This window comes from Danio aesculapii, chromosome 8 (genome assembly GCF_903798145.1).
Source record: "Danio aesculapii chromosome 8, fDanAes4.1, whole genome shotgun sequence".
NCBI lineage: Eukaryota > Metazoa > Chordata > Actinopteri > Cypriniformes > Danionidae > Danio > Danio aesculapii.
Window position 1 is genome coordinate 30,915,155 of NC_079442.1, and position 22,498 is coordinate 30,937,652.

Consider the following 22,498-nt stretch of genomic DNA (forward strand, 5'->3'; position numbering starts at 1 on the left):
TAATTAATCATCAGCTAAGTGTGAACTCTTGAAAGATAGTTTATCAAGTAATTTATCAGTCACAAGCAAATACTCTCCATCATGAAGATCTAAAAAGACCACCACCACATCTTTAGATCAATATGAGAAGTTATAAAATGATGTTTTATTGTTATAAAATGTCACCATTAGTTTATTGTGATAGTACAATTGATGAAAATACACTGGCCAGTTTGGTTGATGTATTGTCCAGGTGAGCAGGTTGAGTGTTTCATTGCCTTTTCACAGTCATGATCTGTCAGAGGTCCACACACTGGATTTGATGTTGAAGTACAGGTCTGCTTTTCTCTCAGCCCATTGTCTTTAAGAGGAAAAAACACATGAATCATATGCAATTTTCTAGTCATTTAGATAAAATTAAATTTTTTTTAGTAAAGGAGCTACACGTGAAACCATCAAGGCTCACCAAGGCTTGAGACACACTAAACCATTGGTTCTCAATTCCAGTCCTCTTGAGCCATAATTCACCACTGCACATTTAGCATGTTTCTCTTATAACTTCAGAGGCTCTGCAAAGTGAATCCACAAACTATTCTGCCATGATTCCAGCTTGAAGGAGTGTATAGGTTTTATTCAAATGATAATGTAGAGTGCAATATGACAGGTATATTATCATGTTTCCCTAGTGTGTGCCATCTGGTCTGTGCAAGAAGATGCGGATAGACATGTTTACATACTAAAAGGAACAGTTCCCCAGTAACTGAAAATTCTGTCAACATACTTTACTCACCCTTTATTTGTTCTAAACCTTTATGAGCTGAAAGCCTGTAATCATTGAATTTCATAGCATTTTCCCCCTGCTATGGATATCAATGGTTGTAGATTTTCAGCTTTCTTCAACATATGTTTTGCATTCAACAGAAGAAAGAAAGAAACCTCATCAAGGTTTGGAACCACTTGAGAGAGTATATTATTATTTTTGGGTGAACCATTATTTTAATTCAAATAAAAGGATGAAGTATAGTATCTCTAATTACTGGATGTCCTTGTGCTAATGGTAAATCATGCATGCGGTAAGCCATTTCATTTAAGCGTTGCATTAATTTTATGTGAAGCTTATTTGCTACATGAGAACATTGAAGTTTCTTAATCCTATAAAGACAAACTAATTATTTAAAATCATTTTGCAACATTATATAATTCTGAGATTTAAGAAGTGGCCTGCATGACCTGCTCCTCCATATTTGTCAGCATTCTGCATGTAATGTGTGCTTGACTCCAGTAAAATAAATCTCTCAGTGAGAAAACTGCCCGTCTATTATGAATTTCTTTTTAAAAATAGTGTATAATTTGAGACGCAGCTAAAGCATAGACTGTACAATATATGGACGTGGCATCTGTGACGTCACCCATAGGTTTCTGAACATAGACTGTAAAATATATGGACGGAGTATCCGTGACGTCACCCATAGGTTTCTGAAGAGCGCAAAAGAAGCCACAAGTAGGCGCGGCCAACCGTCGCCATTTTGTTCGCGCGTCATCGCACCCACGGCGGGATACCAAACAAGGGCAAAGAGGCGGAGAGTGGGCGGAGCTACAGACACCTGCTGGAATTTTGCTTGGACCTGGCAGACAGACTTTACTTTGGGAGAAACGCTTAATACTTTATTAACTGCGACTCGTTTGTGTTCTGACCACATGTGCTTGGCTGTACACTATATCAATAAAGTGTTTAGACTTTCAAAAACACTGTAGTCATACATTAAGCCACTAAACATTGCTCTTAGGATGTTTTATACAGGAGGAAAACGCGAATTACTTCCAAACACTTCAGATATAGTGTGTGTTAGTAAATGCAAGACTATTGATGAACTCCAGCATAACACTATATGATAACGCTTCAGATGACTGTTTTATAGCCTACAGCTAATCAATCTGTCACATTCTGGAGTGCTTTACAGCCCTAAAGAACATTATAAATGATAAATGATCTTAAATAAAACACATACATTTATAGAGATGGTGTATAAGTAAATAACTTTACTCACATGGGAAACGAGGCCACGTGAATGGTTTGTGAGCACAATTAAATGCACACAGCATCCCATATTATCTGATAATTGTAAGAAATAAGTCCAAAGGCAGCTGACTGTGTAAAGCCACATAAAACAGAACAAAAATACGATGAATATGCCGAGATCAGTGGCTAATCTGCCGGATTCAGCTGAGGTGAAGTGACGGCGACCAATTGAGACGCAGCTACTATTTACACCTATCAATATTTCTTCTTCCAACGGCGGTTGGCATCCAACTTTATTGATGCATTACCGCCCCCTTGTGACTGGAGTGAGGACCGGATTTGGACAGAGATAAATACTGTACCCTATTATTATTAATTCCCCTCACCACCGATTTCTTCTTTTTATTCTTTTCATACCATAAGTATACATATTTCACTCTATATCCTATTTGCTATACCAGTAACCTTTAAGAATTATAATAATTGTGAATTAATGTCGCTTGATGTTTATCCTATAGTATATCTTTTAGGCTGCACCCTTGAAACCCCATTTCCCTTAGTTTTTCTTTTAACTTTATCCTTTCATTGTCATACTTTTTACTCTCAAGCACCACATGTTCCACTAATTCAATGATATACAATATTCACACCTTCCAGATATGTGTTTACCTATCAAGTACTTGTTTAATCTACAATGTCCAATCCTCATCCTAGTTATGATAATTTCTTCTTTTCGATTTCTTCAAATAGCCCTCTCTAGCCCAACCTTTTGTTGAATACTGTATAAATGCCTTTCTTTCTTCTCATCATCCCAACTTTTTTTTGCCATTTTCCCATAATTTTTAGCCAAATCATTGATTGTTTTAGCTTCTGCTTTACTTATTTTTATGTGCACTTCAACTTCTGTTCTGCTACTGGCTTGCTTTGCTAAATTTCCTTTAATCCCAACATATGCTGGTACCCATGTAAATATTGCCTTTATCCCGAGCTGACATATTTGTGTTCAGCATTCAAGTACCTCGTCTTGTCTTGATTGCGATTTAAATGTTTGTAAATTACCTAGAACAACTGGTCTGAGCATATTACAATCTTAACAGGTCTGAATTTTTCAATCCACTTTAGGGCCAGCCATATACCTACAATTTCTACTGTAAATACAGATAAATTATTAGTTAATTTTTTCTGCACACTGATTCCCAACTCTGGTATTCCAAATGCCACCTCAGTTTGTCCATTTTGAGAGTTCTTTGACCCATCTGCGTAAATAGCTCGACACTCCAAATATCCCTACTTCCAATATTTATATAACACTTCATATAAATTCATCTCCTCTCTTCTTTTTATGTGACTATTTAACATCGTCTAATCTACTATAGGTTGTTCAAGAAACCACAAAGGCCTGGCTGGCATCGGAACTGTTGGACTGAATTCCATTTCCTGCAAATCCATCTCATTCCCTATTTCTTCACATACCCAACCAAAACTTAAAATTTTACTCCTTTTATTTTCCCAACATTCCTGCATTATTTTTCAAGTAGGGTGGGATCTATTTTGCAGGTTAGCCCAATAATTGACTGTTCCCTTTTTAATCTTAATGGCATCTCATACATCTCTACTTGCAATGAAACAGCTGGTGATGTTCGAAAAGCTCCACTACATATTCTAAGTGCTTGGTTTGCATTACTTCTAGTTTATCTATTGTTGTTTTAGCAGCATCTCTATAAACTACAGCCATAATCTATCACTGACTTAATCAGTGCAACATATATCTCCTTCAATGACTGCTTACTTGCCCCCCAATCCACTCCTGTGAGACATCTCATCACATTTAAAACCTTTTTACATTTCCCGGTAACTTTTATTAATGTGATCACTCTATGTTAACTTAGATTCCACCTTCTCCAAAACATGACCGTACAATTTAAGATTCATGTATACTCCCACCATTTTCTTAGTAAAGTAGACCACTTAAGATTTTTCTTTTGAAAATCTAAAACCAGATCTTATTGACCATTGTTGCACCTGACTAATTGCTTCCTGGATCTTACTTACTGTATATTTTATGATCTTTCCCTTTTCCACATTGCCCCATCATCTGCAAACAACGATCTACCAATTCCATTATCTACTTCTGAGAATATATCATTTATCATAACATTAAAGAGCAAAAGACTGATAACACTACCCTGAGGGGTTCAATTTTCTATAACATAACTATTAGATAATTATTTTCCAATTTTCACTCGAATGGAGCGCCCACTCAGGAAATCCTTTATCCAATTAAAGGCCCTACCTCCTATTCCCAACAGATGTAACTTAATCATCAACCCTTCTCTCCACATCATGTCATAGGCCTCAACGAAGGCCTCAACGTCCAGAAAAACTGCCACAATTGATACCCTATTTATCTGAGATTTCCTTATCTCATCTTAATACTGGGTTCATTGTCCTCCTCCCTTTCCTCAATCCACTTTGATATTTGGTTATTATTTCCTTCTTTTCTTATAAATAACTCAGCATATCTGTCACCATACGTTCCATAATTTTACCTATATGGGATGTTAATGCAATTGGTCTATAATTCTCAGGTTTTGTTGGAAATTCAAACTCTTCTTCATCTTTTGGGTTTAATGGTTAAATCCTGTTAATTAAACCTGTACTCTTCAAAAAAATTACACATTTTACTGTTTCTGTGCATTTTGAAATATATATTTTTAACTGAGATGACTATAACAATCTGTTTCTGTTCTTCTTGTGATTTTTATAGCGGTTGGCAACCAGCTTTTTGGAGCATTACCGCCTCTATCTGGATTGGAGTGTGGACCAGGAGTTAACTAACACATTTCTTATAGTGAAGCAAAAAAAAAAAACTAACTATTTTTTATTTTCCTTTGCATATTATGCATATTTTGCAATAAACAACTACTCTACTAAATACTAAATTATGAGTTAACCCTGTGCCTTTCAAGAACTTATACATAGCTAAAACAAACATCACCTGTGCTCAACTTTAAAATGTTCTTCATGTTAGGTTCAACTTCTTTTAACTCTATTTTTTATTCTATGTGATATATTGGGCAGTGCATAAATACATGTTCTATAGTCTCCTGGTTGTTATTACATTCACACATCCTATTGGCATGTTTATTAATCTTATGTGATATATTATTGAGTGCTGTATAAATAAACCTCAGTCGTGTGATGTTGTCTACTCATTTGCTTTTCGTTGTTTCCATACCTCTTTTGACTTTGTTCTGTATGGTGATGTCCTGTGCTACCACTGTTCCATATATTTTGCCATTTTCCCAATACTTTAGTTTTAACCATACTTATGATTTCTGACTTGCTGTATTTGATGTCAGTGTCTATTGTTACTTGCTGTGCTGCTTGTTTAGCCAACTTGTCTGCCAACTCATTCCCATTGACACCTATAAATGATATCCTGTCGTGACTCCGATATTAATTTTTTATACTATCAAGTGCTGAGCTTGAGTCAGATGCAATCACTGCTTTATTTGGTTTGCTATCTTTAACCCACTTTAGAGCTAAGGAAAGAGCAAACACTAGGGAAAAAATGTAAACTTCACACAGAAATGCCAACTGGCCCAGCTATGACTCGAATCAGCATCCTTCTTGCTGTGAGGCGACAGTGCTAACCATTGAGCAATTCAGTCAAAATTGGAAGTCAAATTTTATTTGAACAGATGTAACAGTATATGTGAAACTAACTTCTACAAGTCAGCTTGACCCTGTGAAACGGTTTGATATCTTTTTTTCTTTACAATCCAAAATATACCAACAGCAGCTAACAACATGACTACACACACAGATGGAATCACAATAGGTATATAAGATGTTTCACTACTGCATTCAGCATCAGACGTCTCGGTTCCTGCCTTGACTGTTTGTTTGCCAAGAGATTCACAGCTGTTGGAGAAAGATGATAAAATTCAGGTTGCCTTTGTGTTTATAAGACACTGTAGCTCTAATGGTGGAATCTGTGGAAAATCAATGGTGTAAAATAGTGATGAAGTAGATAATTACTTTGTATGTAATTTGCAGAAAGAACCATCTGAATATGATTCAGCAGGACAATTATGGCACACCGTATCACTAAATTCTGTTCCTACAGAAACACAAGGAAAAAGAAAAGTTAATACAACTAATTAACAAACAATCACTTGCATATCTGAATGATGTGATATTTTAACACAAGACTGAATTATTTGGTTGGGTTAGCTTGATCTTGGCTTACATTTAACTTCCAATGCAACAAAATCATTCAACTTCAGAAGTAGCAATGATTTAAAGAGCTCCTGTTTACAATAAATAGGGCCATATTTTGGTTGTAAGGGTTTCCAACAACAGGCTGATATACATGCAAGGTCAAAAAAACACTTTCATTGTCTTATAATCTGCATTTATTTTTACCTAATTATCCCAGCCACTCCTATATGATTCGTTCAGCAATTCATTTGTTCCCAAACCCCTCCTTAGCGTGAAGCTAATCTGCACGTGTGTAAGAACATCTGACGGTGGCAACAACAAATGACAACGGCAGTGGAACGCGAGCTCACAAACGCATTTAAATCCGTAAACAAAGTGGCACGCGTCGCATTTTTAACGTAGCATTAGATGCGATATGACAATATAAAGAGTTAACCAAATAGAGTACAAGTGGTTACAAGTAACAAAACACATTAAATACATAATTTGCAAGCTAGAGAAAACGAGAAGGCAGCCATTTTACACTTACTTACACTTGTGAAATGGTGGAAGAAACTGATCCATGATCCACTGATCCATGTAAAGTTCCTGTCAAGCTCTGACAAAGTCCCATACATTGATAGTCTTTTCTGATCCTTCCTTTAACAAACGGCCGATGAATTCCCCGTTGTAAGTGTGCAGATTGCTGAAGCACTCGTCAGAAAATTGATGGGAACAGCATAAGGCTGGGCTATATTTTTGCAAAAATAAACCTCAACCACACACTCTTCACTGCCTCATCTTTGGGTAGGGGAAAATAACACTAACTTTCCTTCACACCTCCAGTAATATCTTTCCAGTAATATAACTTTCAGATTTAAGCCCTAGCTTGATATTTCACTTCACTTAGAGCTGTGTACCACAGGTCATTTTCAAAAACCCATAATAGGCGCTCTTTAAATTAGTGACATTGTTTTGGAGTAACAAGACACACACACACACACACACACACACACACACACACACGCACGCACGCATGCACGCACACACACACACACACACACACACACACATAATAATTTTCTCAATCTATCTTGTTTTAAAGAGCCCATATTATACATGAAATAGGGTCATATTTAGGTTGTAAGGGTCTCCAACAACAGTCTAATATGCATGCAAGGTCAAAAAACACTTTGATGGTCTTATAATCTGCATTTATTTTTACCTAATTATCCCAGCGACTCCCATATGAATCGTTCAGCGATTCATTTGTTCCCAAACCCCTCCTCAGCGCGAAGCTAATCTGCGCTGATTGGACCGATGGCAGCCTGCTGCTATTGGTCGACAACACTGACAGGCTTCAGCGCGAGACAGAGTGAAATGCCCAGCTGCTAATCTACAATATAAAAGTAGTCACAGTGCACACACGCTTCATAGTGGATTTTGGCTGCCAGTGGGTGAATGTAAACACAGACGATGGACTAGAAAATACTGACGACTAACTATTTTATTGAGCAAAAAGTCCAAGAACTGGCGAGGAGGTCACAGTCTTCTTGCTCTTTTCACACACACACACACACACACGCACACACACACACACACAGGGCCTGCGCGTCCATAGAGGACCGGCTGAATAGAGAGGGCGCGGCGCTCAGTTATATCCGCGAAAACCCGTGCGTTACACACACGAGGAGACACAGACACACACACACAGTGGGCCGGCGCGTCCATAAAGAAGCGGCTGAATAGAGAGGGCGCGGCGCGGCGCTCAGTTATATCCGCGAAAACCCGTGCGTTACACACACGAGGAGACACACACACACACACACAGTGGGCCGGCGCGTCCATAAAGGAGCGGCTGAATAGAGAGGGCGCGGCGCGGCGCTCAGTTATATCCGCGAAAACCCGTGCGTTACACACACGAGGAGACACAGACACACACACACACACAGGGCCGGCGCGTCCATAGAGGAGCGGCGCTGTTATATCCGCGAATACCCGTGCGTTACACACACGAGGAGACAATAATATTGAGCTGAAATATTTTGAAACTTGTCCGTTGCATGTGTGTAAACAGCTGACGATCCGTAATCAAAGCGGCACGCGTCGCGTTTTCAACGTGGCTTTACACGCGATATGAGAATATAAAGAGTTAACCTGATACAGCACACGCGGTTACAAGTAACAAAACACAACTAAATACATCATGTGCAAGATAGAGTAAACGAGGCAACAGTTTTAATTGCACGTACTTACACTGGTGAAATGGGGGTAGAAACTGATCCATGATGCTCTGATCCATGTTCTGACAGTCTATACTGATCCTTCCTTTAACAAACTGATGAAGTCTTCTTTGAAAGCATATAGTTTTCAGAAGCACTCAGAACTGCTCAAGGCTGGGCTATATTGCTGATGTTTCATCTTTGATTAGACTGTCCATAATATCCATCTGCACAGCGTGACTTCATTCGACCGGTGTCTCTGTGTGTCTCTGTGTGTGTGTGTGAGACTTTTTTTTCTGTTAGTGGGCGGGGCCGCAGGTTTCAAATCTCCCGGGTTTGCGCGCCCAACTACTTGTGTTTCGTAGCTGCGTCATCGCGAAACACCTAATGACTCGTTATCAAGGCGACTCGTTTGAAGCACTATGAGTCGACTCTTTTATAGATGAATCAATAATTTTAAACACTGTACACTTACAGATTTAAGCCTTAGCTGGATATTTCACTTCACTTAGAGCTGTGTGACACACTACATGGAAGGGCATTTTCAAAAACCCATAATATGGGCTCTTTAATGTTAGCACTCTATGTCATGAGGATCTCAGGTAAAAACTTGTGACCTGTGTTTTGTTTCTAGACACTGTCATGTCAATCATGGTTTCTAGGTTTTCGCAACATAAACACCCTAAAACTAACACAATAATATCAAACTATACAAAATATTCCACCACCCATTTGTAAAATACACATTTTACTCTACTGGTTATAAAGGGTTTCTTCTTTGAAAATTATCATATATCATCAATTGTAAAAATTTTGTTATCATAAGAAATTACTTAAATTGATAGCAATGCTTGCGTGGTGTAAAACAATTGATTTTCTGCATACTTGGCTTTTAGAATATAAATGTGGTAGAGTATATTTCAACACAACCATGCAATATGCAGAGATTACTTTAAACCTGCAGAATAAATTATCCTGTAGAAAGTGAAAACAAGTTTTCGAGGCTTAAATTAACGTGTGCTTGCTTGCATTTAGGATTGCGTAAAGGATTTAAAAACATTTCTGTAATGCTCCTAAATCGTGACAACAAACTGACCGGTTTGGTTGATGTATTGTCCAGGTGAGCAGGTTGAATGTTTCATTGCCTTTTTACAGTTCGAGGGAGAGCCTGTAACACAGTAATGATCTAGCAGTGGTTCACACACCATATTTGATGTTGAAGTACAGGTCTGCTTTTCCTTCAGCCCATTATCTTTAACAAGAAACAGTAATCAACAATAATCAATCAAGTTTAAAAAAATAAACTAATCAGAAACAATTTGATAAGCAGGTGTTGACATGAAGCAACCCAGTCTGACAAAATTAATTTTCACTCACTTGGATCACATACAAAGCATGACAGACACTCTGTTAATCCATTGGGAACACTGGTGTAGGTCATCACAGGGCATGAATCACATGTTGTGCTTGTGTCCTTATCACAGTGGCTTTTAACTCGCTTTCCTAAACAATATAAATAATTTCCAATGCGTTCGTTATTTATGTTCTGTGCAACAACTTGTGCAACAAACCGAGCATCAGAATGGGGAAGAAAGGTGATTTAAGTGACTTTGAACATGGTATGGTTGTTGGTGCCAGACAGGCTGGTCTGAGTATTTCAGAAACTGCTGATCTACTGGCATTTTCACGCACAGCCATCTCTAGGGTTTAGAGAGAATGGTCCAAAAGACAGAAAATTTGGCATCAACACCATAAAAACATGGATCCATCCTGCCTTGTATTATTGGTTCAGGCTGGTGGTGGTGGTGTAATGGTGTGGGGGTTATGTTCTTGGCACACTTTGGGCCCATTAGTACCAATTGAGCATCGTGTCAACGCCACAGCCTACCTTAGTATTGTTGCTGACCATGTCCATCTCTTAATGACTACGGTGTGCCCACCCTCTGATGGCTATTTCCAGCAGGATAACGCACCATGTAATAAAGCGCGAATCATCTCAGGCTGGTTTTTTGAACATGACAATGAAATCACTGTACTCAAATGGCCTCCACAGTCACCAGTTCTCAATCCAATTGAGCACTTTTGGGATGTGATAAAACAGGAGATTGGCATTATGAATGTGCAGCCGACAAATCTGCAGCAACTGCGTGATGCTATCATGTCAATACGGACCAAAATCTCAAAGGAATATTCCCAGTACCTTGTTGAATCAATGCCATGAAGGATTAAGGCAGTTCTGAAGGCAAAAGGGGGTCCAACCAGGTACAAGTAAGGTGTACCTAATAAAGTGGCTGGTAAGTGTACATCTGCGTAACATTCAAGGTTGACATTTTCAATTTAGAACATTTTTAACATTTGATATTTTAGTTTGAAAGTTAAGAATTATATTGCAAATGATTTCATTTTAGATTATGTCTTTACATACATCCATGTATTATGATTATTTTGAACAATTATTTTCATCATTGTTGATAATTCTAAATCTTGCCTGAGCACCAAATCATCATATTATGATGACTTCTGAAGGATTATGTGACACAAGACAGAAGTAATGTTATTGTCAAATATTACACTATACTTTTACTCTAGTTTGAAACAAATTAATACAGCATTGGTTAGCAGAAGAGAGATCTTTTTATTATTATTTAATCTTACTATTCGTACCAAACCCTTGAATACTGTAGATTTTCAAGTTATCGGTGAACTTACACCCCAGAATTGACTCTTGAATTTCTTTTTTACTGCATGGCTGTTTTCAGATTAAATTAACATTAAATTGGAAATGGTGTTAGTGAGGCCAGCAGGGGGCGCTCAACCTGTGATCTGTGTGAGTCCTGATGCCCCAGTAAAGTGAAGGGGACACTATACAGTCAGTGAGCGCCGTCTTTGGGATGAGACATTAAACCGAGGTCCTGACTCTCTGTGGTCATTAAAAATCTCATGGCACTTCTCGTAAAGTGTAGGGGTGTAACCCCGGTGTCCTGGCTAAATTCCCTCTCGGACCTTAACCATCATGGCATCCCAATCATCCACATCTACTGAATTGGCGGTATCACTGTTTCTCCGCTCTACCTATAACTGGTGTGGGGTGAGCGCACTGGCACCGTTGTCTTGTGGCAGCCGTTGCATCATCCAAGTGAATGCTGCACACTGGTGTGGGAGTGGAGAGACTCCCCTCATAATTTTGAAGCGCTTTTGGGTGTATGGCAATACACTATATATATATATATATATATATATATATATATATATACATATATATACACATTAATTACAATATGTATTAATAGAAGTCTTCTTGTCTGATAATTTTTCGTGTTTTGCACAACAACTCTTATCAGTTGTTTATGTTTGCATATCAAAATTAAGGCAAACTGAATTAGGAAATCCAACTCTCCCCACAACACCCAACTTCCTTGGATTCTGCCATGTATCTAAATTTAATTTAATTTAATTTAACTCAATTTAAGTATGTGGATAAGAAATTCAACATGTGGATTATAAACTATAATACAATTTTTGTCATTTACTTGGCTTAAAGAGGTCATATAATGAAAAATAAAATGCACATGGAAATTGTGAAATAACAGAACTATAGTTTATATAAATAGCTGTATAGATTTCAACAATTTTGCCTGCCTTTCAATGAGGTTATTCTTGTGTTATATGTTATTTTTAATTATCATGCCTATAAAAGTCAAGTCGAGCTTTATTGTCATTACGCTGCATGTGTGGACATACAGAGGAACGAAATGTCATGTCTCGCAGGACAACAGTGCTATAAATTAATCATAAATACAAACACAACACTGTATACCTCATCTACCTACTAATTCTTTGTATAGGCCACAAAAAAATTACATAAATAAATAATAAATTAATTTAAAAGCCTCAGGAGTGGCTTATGTTTTTTTTTTACTTTGCAATATGCTTCAAATGTGCAATCGCATGTTAAAATTACATCCAGAACAAATGGTTTTCACATGTTACGTGGTCAAAACTTAGAAGAGTGTTTTAAATGAGGCTACAATTACTGGGGACGGTAGTAATAAAAATAAGACAAACACTGGTAAAATTGGAAATAACATTTTAAAACAATAATAGTATAATCTCTTTAAATCAGACCTTAAAATATGTTGTGAGTGAAGAAGATCTGGGCTTACCTGGATCACACATTGGGCAACATTCCCCATTAATTTCATATTCTGCATTATTACATGTTGCCATACACAACTCTGTCATGGTGAGAAGGTGAGGTAGTAGATGAATAAAAATATAGTATGTGTACATATCAGGAATCTAAAAAACTCATCACTGGTCCAGTTGACATAATTTAGTTCTTTTCTTTAGCCCTTAAGTAGCTGAAAAAGAAAAATGTTGGATGACTTTAAGAAAAAGATGTTTTTTGTAAATTGTTAAAACTGAGCTTGCTTTCAGTATTAGACTGAATGATCAGAGCTTCTTGTATACATATATTCAACTGTAGTGTCTTATGAAGACTTCATCTGAATCATTGACTGTAAATAGATTGCCTCTGACTCCAGATACAAAATTTATGATTATTTGAAATCATGCATTTTATATCTTCAATTAGATGAACGTGCAGGGCACATACATTTTTTGTTTACTTTGCTTAATAATAATAATAATAATAATAATAAAACATATTTAGAGGTCATTTTTATGCATATCAACATATACCCTGGCCCTAAGACAAACAAATCTAGCAAAATATTTAAATGAACTGCTAAAATGATTCCACTTCATGTTTGCTTGCATAGATATTGCTCTTTAAATTTAATAAATCATAGCCAGAGCAATACTAGCACTCCCTATTATCGCAAGGGATCCTTCAATACTGTAGATAAATAATAGATCACAATATTAATATATTTTTATATACAGTACTGTGCAAATGTCTTAGGCCACTAGTATTTTCAACAAAAAAGGTTTTAAGTTGGTTATTTCTAAAATTTTCTATAGCAATTTACATTTCCAAACATTTGTCATTAATTGTATATACAGTGAGATTGTCTACACAAGAGCCAGTGCTCCACAAAGAGATCTCATCTTATCACCATCCAATCTTTTTTTTGTGAAAATACTAATGGCCTATGACAGTACTATATATTTCTATACATATATATTTAAAATTATTACATTACATAACTTTTTTGTATGAAATAAATACATTCACCACATTTGTAAATACTTTTGTAAACAAGTATCTGGAGACAAGACAGTGCAGCAGAGAAAGTGAAAGATCACAACGCTGTATTTAAAATTAAAACAGCAATTTCAACACAATGGTAGATCCAAAGCAGAAACTGATAAAAATGAAATGAGGCGCACAATGTAGAAATAAACTTTTATCCTACCTACTTAACAAGATAAACAATCCAGAACAAAGTACTTCATCTTACCAATACAGCATTTGTAACACACGTTATAAAAAAACAAAACAAAACCAAAAACAGTTCCTGTTTCCTGTTTACACCTCTGCAACATTCGATTCATCCACAAACAGAACATCACGTCTTCTGTGTTTTTTCTTCTACATAGAGTTGCATCTGTTTACAGACAAAGAAAAAAAGCTGATTTTAATAATGTTTCAAAACTTTTACAAGCTACAAGAAAATGTTTTCATGTCATTTGGCTGTGGTGGTCTTGTGGTCAGTGATAAACACCACCCAAAAAAAATGTGACAGCACAAATAGGTGTCCAACCTGCTGATCAAGTTCTCTAGTATGAAGGTCTTTATCATTTTATGCTTTAGTGGAAACAATGAAATTTGATTCTCTGTAGTTTTCTTACCTTAAGAATATCAGAAGTCATTGTTTTTAGAGGAATGAGTTTAGCTTCCTCCATGTGAACTTCCTGCTCATCTGCTACAATCCATGGAAAATCCTGTAAAATGTACACAAAATGAACAAGTGACAATGAGTATGTTTACATGGACACCAATAATATGATTTTATTATGATTAAGACAGTACTCTGATCAAGAGTTTACCACTTAAACAGCAATTTTTGATTAATTTAAACAGATTAAGGTCATAATCAAACTAAACAGAAATAAAATATAGACATGTGGAGTATGCCAATATTACCATTATTGAAGTGCAGTACAGCCATTTAAACACCGCAATCAAACTATTATGATCGTGTAGGAATTTCGTCACATTTTTTTAACAGTATAGTCTATACACACACGGCTGTTTCACACTATTCTCTGACCTACTGAGTCAGTAAACGAGCACAGACACCTGAATCACCAAATGCGGAGGTTTTTTTTTTCCATACTGCGTGGGGTATCGAATTCCATTAAAACAACACTCTTCCAGCAGTTCATACTCGCATCCAATATCTTGTTTTTCATGGGGGCATGCATGAAATGTTCCTGAATGAAAGTGAAAGTGCCAAACTGCACTTAAAAGTCGACAAAAAAAATGAAACTACATGAAAATCCAGAAGAAACGTGGATAGCGTGGTGACGCAATGACGTTGATCGAATTATGTGCTATAACATGTAAAACTCGATCATTAAGGGGCATCCAAAAAGCAACTCATATAAACTTCTTAATCATATTATTGTCTTGTTTAGATTAAGGCAAATAATTTGATTACTGATGTCCATGTAAACGTAGTCATTGACATTTCACTTTAAAGTGATCGTTTACCCTTTTGTTGTTTTAAATCTATATGCATTTTCTTATTCTGCAGAAGAAGCTTTGAATAAACTGGGAGCATTTTCTTTGATGTTCTATGAAAGAATATATCTAACTAGTTTAAAAATGACCTAAGGATGAGAAATCTAAATATTTTTGTTGAACTAGACTTCTGAGGTGAAAAATGAAACTTCGATAAGAGAAATGAAATTTTAGACTTGTAGTGCATTAAGAGAAGAGAAAAAGCACACAAGACTTGTATAAAGTATCATTTTGACAAAGTGTTTTTAAGCTCTCCAGAAGGCTCACTTGGATATCAAAGACAGAAAGAATTGAAGACATGAGAGAAAGAAAGAAAGAGAATTAAAGGGTTTAAAAGCATACAAATGTTTAATCACACCTTGATGACCTGGACTTTCTCCATGTTTCTTGTGGCAGCTTCCCTAGTGTGAACCAGCACTGTGAATGTGCACCCTGCAAAGACAATTTAAAATGCAAATCTACTTAAATGTATGCAATAAACACGAGATCATCATCACCATCATCAAGACTGAACTCCTACCTGGAGGATTGCTGTCCAGAACAGCATCACACACACTGATCTTCAGGATCATCGCTCTCAGCAGCTGCTCCACATGAGACAGCAGAGTCTCTGAGCTGACACAGTAAAACCCAACACACTCACATGAGGAAGCTACACACCTTTAACCTTGATGCAAAATCTCTGAATCCACTGTCACTCACCTGATGGCCAGCAGCGGAGGCTGTGAGATCTCAAACACAAACCTCTCCACTGGATGGTGCTCTCTATTCATGATCACCACTACAACCTTCTCAGCTTCATTCTGCACAGTATTATTGGAAAAAATATCAGAATTATATTGTTTATTCTGTTAAAAAGTACAGACAAACATAAAATAAAAGCCTCACCTTCTCGATCAGTGGCTTGACACAGTGGAGTGTGTCTTGAATGTACTGATTTAACTGAGGATGGCATGACATCTGTGGAAATATAAGAGCTCAAATCATTACTTCAATTCGACACTACCTTTGAGCTCAACATTTTTGGGGCTCGGTTTCCCTTTTTTTTACTCCATGGAGAATGTGTAACCCTTCACCAAGGTTTAAATACAGAAAACTGTTGTTAGTGAAGCAAAGCCATGGTTGAACTAGCAATAACAATCTTTTGTTTGTTTTATTTGTAGTAAAATCATAGTTATTTGTCGTTGGGAGAAAAATGTATGCATCGATAATCCTGCATAGTGTTAAAGTCAATGTTTAAAACATTACCTGCACAGGTACATTGTATTTCTGCCTTTTCTGAAAGATCCCAGATGGATAAATGTCCCTGACGTACAGAATGAGGTGAATGGCCACTTCCAAAAACTCACAGAGAATGTCGGCAACAACTGCAAATGGTAAAATCCAAACAGAATATTCAGAAAAGCGTTGTTTGACATAATAATAATTAAAAATAAGCTTCAATTTACCTTGGCCAAAATTAAGATCTTGCCTCGTCAGAGTTGCCATACTGAAATACCCCAAATTAAGTGCATCAACCTCGCATTGAAAACATCAGCGATGGTGCATGGTTGCTCCAGAATTCGTCAGGAGAGTGTCGTATTCAATAATGAATATAAAACGTCTTTCGGGAATATATTATTGCAATACACTCGTTGGAAAAAAGTCTGTAATCCGCAAATAAACAGTACACAAGCCTACATGTACTAAAACAATCCAGTGTCCCATAAATGTGTGATCTTTGTAAGATGTTTACAATATTCTTCTGTATTCTGTAGTTGAAAAGATGTGTGGCATGAGGGGTTATCTGACATCTACTGCCCCCTACTGAAATGGAAGAACACGAAAATTGTTCGTTTGGCCCACATGCTGAATGCTAATGCAGGATGAACGCCTGCTGTGCCAGATTTAAGCCAAATTTGGGTCAGAATTCTTTGCTACCTAGGTATAAAGACATTTTACTGGCAGATAATCTAAATAAATCCCATTGTTCACAGTACATATTCTAAATACACTTGACTAGTAGTTGTGTGTACTCTTTCAATTAATCATTAAAAAGTATTTTACCTAATTGTCTATGTACTGCAGCTAAACCAACATGTTAAGGTTTATGTGATAACAAGAATTTGTGAGTGAGAGTGAAAAAAAATTGCTTGTCAGAGTGAAGAAAATGCTTGAAACAGGATATGGAAACTAGAATTTAAATAGAATAAAACAACAGATAAAGGTATATTTAAGAAGTGTAAAGTGAATACCTGAAAAAAAATTTGTTAACTAATACAGGGGTGTCAAACTCAGTTCCTGGAGGGCCTCTGCCCTGCACAGTTAGTTCCAACCCTGCTCCAACACACTTACCTGTAGGTTTAAAACAAACCTGAATGACTCAATTAGTTTGATCAAGTGTGTTTAATTATGGTTAGAAATAAACAGAGTTGTGGCCCTCCAAGAATTGAGTTTGACACCTGTGCTCTAATATAATTTACAAATAGTAAACTGTCGGTGTTAACTTCACTTAATAAATATACAAGTAAACAGTTGCAGTATAAAAAGTTGTACTCTGCAATGTTTTACATAAAATACACATAAATCTATACCGTTATATATTAAAAGGCCAATTTAGTTTAAAGTATTGAAACATCTGCATACTTTAATTTATAAGTGGCTCTCAACACTCCAGGAGTCAACTGGAGTCCCCCCTCATCTGCAGGATGTAGTTCAGGGATTTCATTTATGTCTGGCAGTGGGCAAAGGTTTAGCTTAATGATCTCACAGACCCTCCGCTTTTAAAGAATGACACACATAAGCAAAGTCAAAGTCTAAGGATCTGACTGACTGCAGAGCTGATGTCCTGACCTCCTGTGAGTATTCAGATTATACTTTAGTACACTCACCAATTTAAAGTTTAAGCCAGGAAATCATATCATAACAGAAAGTCATTTGTGTCTGTAAAAACAAATGCAGTTTTTGTTTTCAGCAATTTCAGAGACTAGAAAAAACCTTATGCTGTCTGGAAAAGTAGCTAAAAGTAGCTTCATGTTGGCTACTACTTCCATTTTGAGCTTGAACTTTGAATGTATATTTAGTATTTAAAGCAGATTTAGCATTGCAGCTTTAACTTTTTCAGATTTATTCTGAATGTCTGACATGGATTTGGTGACTGAACTGTATAGACCATTTCAACGTGTTTATGTTATTGGATCATGAACATTTCCTGCTTGCTATCATACTTCATAACATTAACAAGACACAATTCAATCATAACTTCAATCATAATGTTAAAGCAGCTATCATAACATCATTTATTAATATGTGGCTCTTTTTGCATTCTCAGAAGCTATAGAAAATAAAAATGTAAAACAGGAAATATGTTGGGGCCATTGTTATTGTTTACATCCCTTTTCGACGCAAACAAACTATCAAATCTATTAAGGGGAGTAGTATGAAATATGTACACAAACTAAAACAGCTACATATACCTGTTACTCCACGTAAAATGGACTTCAGTCACTGATATTAACTGCTTTGTTTTATTCATTAACTCTTTAAATGATTCACTTTTCAGCCGATCCATCACCAGAAATAAATGACTGTCTGTTAATAAAGCCCTTAACATACAGTATGACTTAAAACTATTGCAGGAATTATTATTGCTGTATTGGTTTGCTAATAGCTCCTCTTTTGTGTGTGTTTTTATTGTAGTTGACTTTTAGGGGCAGCAGAGAGCTGGAAATGGAGTCCAATGGGGCCAGTGTTCAATATAACCGCTGGAGTGAAGATAACATTACCTTGCAAGAACCACAATCACGGTCCAGACTGCTTGGGTGAGAGTCTTCTCTTTATGGATCTAAATTCAAGATGACTAAAAAATGAACAGTTATATTACTCAGGTTGTGATTGGAGTCAACATAACGTGTCAATCACACCTGTACCCTATACAGAATCTACAACAGAGTGTTCACTGGACGGCTGGTCATCATGTTCAAAATAGCAGCATCCTTGACAGTGATGGTTGTCATTTACATTGCTGGATACATCACTGGATTCTACGTTCATCAGTGTGGATAAGGATACTCTGTACTGATAATGGGATATTGGAAAGAAAACTGGTTGTTATTTGGAAAATTTGTTAGATTTTTTTATAGTATACTAATATTTTGCTTTTATTTTGTTTAAATGTGCTACACTGCAACACAGATTAACTTTTTACTTTAACTTAACTTTTGAAAATGATTAATTTTTCAATTTTTAATAAGAAAAAAGATGTTAAGAAATATTAATGCGCTGTCATCATTTACTCATCCTTGACTTGTTTCAAACCAGTTTCAGTTTCTTTGTTCTGTTGAACACAAATGAATATTGAAGAATGTTGGTAACCATTGACTTCCACAGTATTTGTTTTTCCCACTGTTTGTCAATAGTTACCGGTTTCCATCAATCTTCAAAATATCTTCTTTTGTGTTCAAAAATAAAATCGTTTTGGAATAGGTCAAGGGTGAGGAAATGACGACAGAATTGTAATAAAATCCTTTAATGAAATCTTTAATTAAAATCTTTGAATTAAAAAGAGACCATCTTTAATTTTGAAAAACAAAGTCATATACAAAAGTGTATTATAGCTATCACATTAGTCTATGTTATTTTTCTATTATAGCAATAAAGTATTAAAATAAAACTCTTTACAGTGAAGCTCAAGTTTTAGTTAATGCTTTAACAATTAACAATACTTTCGCAGCATTCATGTAATAAAAATCAATAATTAATTTAGTAAAGTAGTAAAGTAATTTACACTACCATTTCATTGTTTGAGGTCAGTAAATTTGCATGGATGAATTAGTAATTGCTCAAAAGTAGGAGAAACATATTTTTAGGGTTAAAAAGCATTTCTATTTTAAATAAATGCTGCTTTTTGAACACTCAAAAATTACCTTTGCTGCTTGTTCAAGCTACTTATTTAAAATATGTTGAAACAACACAATTCTTAAGTTTTTAGGGGGACAACTTAATTGTTTTATGTTCACTTTACTTACATTTATAAAAACCATTAAGTTAACTTAATTGATGTGTGTTGGGACAGCATGAAAGAATTGTGGAACCCAACATTTTTACAGTGAACTTAAAGAGACAGTTCATCCAAAAATAAAAATTCTGACATTATTTACTCAACCTTTACTTGTTAATGAAACAATTTGAGTGGAGTTGAAGATATTAAAAAATGCTGGTAAGCTGGCACCCACTGACATCTATAATATTTTTTTATACTAAGGAAGTCGATTGGTGCCACCAAGCAGCATTTTTAATCCTGTTTTGTGTTCAACAGAAGAGGAAAAACTGGTAATAAGGTGTTGAAACTACATTAGGAAGAATAAATAACGCAATTTTCATATTAGTCCTTTAATATTCAAAGAATCCAATGCATCAAAGTTTCAACAACTAAGAAATATTAAGCAGCACAACTGTTTTCAACATGTCGATTTATAAACGATCAAGTGAAATGGAAGGATTTCGGCTGAAAGTTCAGCTTTGCCACTGCAAGAATAAATTAATTATATTTTATATTAAAAAACCCACTTAAAATTGTAATAAGATTCACAATATTAGTGTTACAATAGGTTTACAATATTATTGCATTTATTGATCAAGTTGCCTCAAAAAATATAAGGCATATACAAGCAGAAATGTCTCCAAATTTTGAACGCTATACTAAGACATTTTAATAGCGAAAATAACACCTAACTCATTTAACTAATGATAATGACATGAACATCATTTTACACTAATAATAAATAACTTTACATCTTACATCAGTCCTGGTCATAGATTATTTTAATAGTATCTACATCCTGCTCTTCTAGTGTTTGCTCAATCTCATCCTTCGATGGTGAAAACAAGCTTGCATTTACTTTCACAATCCACGCCGTGATCCTTTGGTTAGTATAATACTCGTCCTCCACAATGTCCATCATTTCATTTTTATCGTTTTCCATTTCAATAGCCGAATCAGAGAGCGACGGCTCTGATCTGCCCTTACAAACACTCGCTGAGTCCTTCAGTTCATTCCTATCATTAGCACAGATGTTATTAGACTCTAAAGCCAGAGATCCTGCTGATGGATCATAAATCTTCAAACTGTCCTGTCTTAGGTTTTGGTGTTGAATCTGAACCGTGTCATTACAGACAGCCAGTCTGTTGCAGATCCTGTGGGCGATTGCTGTCCGCTGACGTCCTTGCTTTTGTCTGCCGAACAATGCCTTGTCCATCCTTACACTGGTGGACAAGATATTGGCTTTCTTCTCCTGACATCCAACTCCATGGCTTGGCGTGCAGGTTTTTGCACTAGACACTGAGACGGTGGATAATCTTGGGCTGTAAATTGGAGGAAGTGAGTTACTCTTGGCCAAAGCCCTGCCATCGTTTCCCTTCGACATTAAAATCTTCTGAGGATTGGAGTTTTGATTGATTTCATTGCTGAGCATTTTCTCTGTTGATGAACTGTAGGATCCATTCATTCCAAACAACTCCAAACAAATCGATGAGTTGGACGTCTTCAATGTTTCAAGCCTATTGAAGTTTTCTGGGATGCTGTAAGACGTTTTGCTAGATCCACTTCTCCATTTCATCCTGCGGTCCCAAACGTCATTCTTCTGGGTCATTTTTGAAAAAAAAAATTATATAATTAGTAAAACAGTCTGCTGTCAGTGTGATGTGGCATGATGGACTGTCCTGAGAGACAGAGTCCTGCTTGTATCTCTTATAGACGTTCTCTCCTCCTCTTTACATTTCCTGAGTCAGCCAGACATCTGATCTGTAACCAAACCCGGAGCATTCATGTGCTCCACAGGCACAAACAAACACTAGATCAAATCTAATCCTAAGAGTTCATTCAGTTATTGGAGAATGTGCATTTTAAAAATAGTAACTGTGGGAGACTCTGAATTATGAGACTAACTACTAACTTCTACTATTGACAGTCAACGATGTCCCATTTTAGTGTTTGCATCCGATTACCTTAACAGAGATTTTATAAATGTAAAAAATACATTAAAAGCAAGTAAAGTGTCTATTTTAATGTTTTGAATAATATTTGAGACTCTGACCTGGATGTTGCACAGGTTTATTTGTGGAAATAGCTCAAAATACAATGTCAAAAATCATTAGAAAATTAGGTAAAGATTACGTTCTGAGAAAACATTTGGTACATTTCCTTCCATAAACATATCCAAACTTAATGTTTTGATTAGTAATATGCACTGCTAAGAACATTTTCTCTGTTAAACAGAAATTGGGGAAAAAAATAAAACAGGGGGGCTATTAATTCTGACTTCAACTGTATATGTACTTATATATGCTGAGCACTGTATCTACTAAAAGACAGAAAACAGTAGA

At 36.1% G+C, this 22,498-nt stretch overlaps 2 protein-coding genes and 1 long non-coding RNA gene across 3 annotated transcripts; 1 reads left to right on the plus strand and 2 right to left on the minus strand.

The window, feature by feature from the left end:
* Positions 1–209: 209 nt before the first annotated feature.
* Positions 210–2,243, minus strand: LOC130233587 (uncharacterized). The gene is made up of 3 exons (XR_008838217.1): positions 2,028–2,243; positions 446–548; positions 210–340 (listed from the first exon to the last, which is right to left on the minus strand). It is a non-coding gene; the product is annotated as an uncharacterized LOC130233587 (long non-coding RNA).
* An 11,688-nt stretch (positions 2,244–13,931) lies between these two features.
* Positions 13,932–16,898, minus strand: mad2l2 (mitotic arrest deficient 2 like 2). Its single transcript, XM_056463711.1, has 8 exons — positions 16,585–16,898; positions 16,385–16,503; positions 16,025–16,096; positions 15,839–15,939; positions 15,657–15,751; positions 15,495–15,568; positions 14,242–14,334; positions 13,932–13,997 (listed from the first exon to the last, which is right to left on the minus strand). The coding sequence occupies exons 1-8, from the start codon at positions 16,622–16,624 to the stop codon at positions 13,959–13,961; spliced, it is 633 nt and encodes a 210-aa protein (XP_056319686.1). The 5' UTR covers positions 16,625–16,898; the 3' UTR covers positions 13,932–13,958.
* A 1,025-nt stretch (positions 16,899–17,923) lies between these two features.
* On the plus strand, positions 17,924–19,872 carry smim1 (small integral membrane protein 1). Its single transcript, XM_056464516.1, has 3 exons — positions 17,924–17,973; positions 18,815–18,936; positions 19,054–19,872. The coding sequence occupies exons 2-3, from the start codon at positions 18,845–18,847 to the stop codon at positions 19,178–19,180; spliced, it is 219 nt and encodes a 72-aa protein (XP_056320491.1). The 5' UTR covers positions 17,924–17,973; positions 18,815–18,844; the 3' UTR covers positions 19,181–19,872.
* The last annotated feature ends 2,626 nt before the right edge of the window (positions 19,873–22,498 follow it).

Coding starts and splice junctions, on each gene's coding strand:
- mad2l2 (XM_056463711.1), bottom strand. CDS start 16,624: ATGGCAACTCTGACGAGGCAAGATCTTAATTTTGGCCAAG. Junction 15,940..16,024: donor TCAAGCCACTGATCGAGAAG/GTGAGGCTTTTA, acceptor AATACTGTGCAG/AATGAAGCTGAGAAGGTTGT. Junction 15,752..15,838: donor CCTCCGCTGCTGGCCATCAG/GTGAGTGACAGT, acceptor TTACTGTGTCAG/CTCAGAGACTCTGCTGTCTC.
- smim1 (XM_056464516.1), top strand. CDS start 18,845: ATGGAGTCCAATGGGGCCAGTGTTCAATATAACCGCTGGAGTGAAGAT. Junction 18,937..19,053: donor TCACGGTCCAGACTGCTTGG/GTGAGAGTCTTC, acceptor TACCCTATACAG/AATCTACAACAGAGTGTTCA.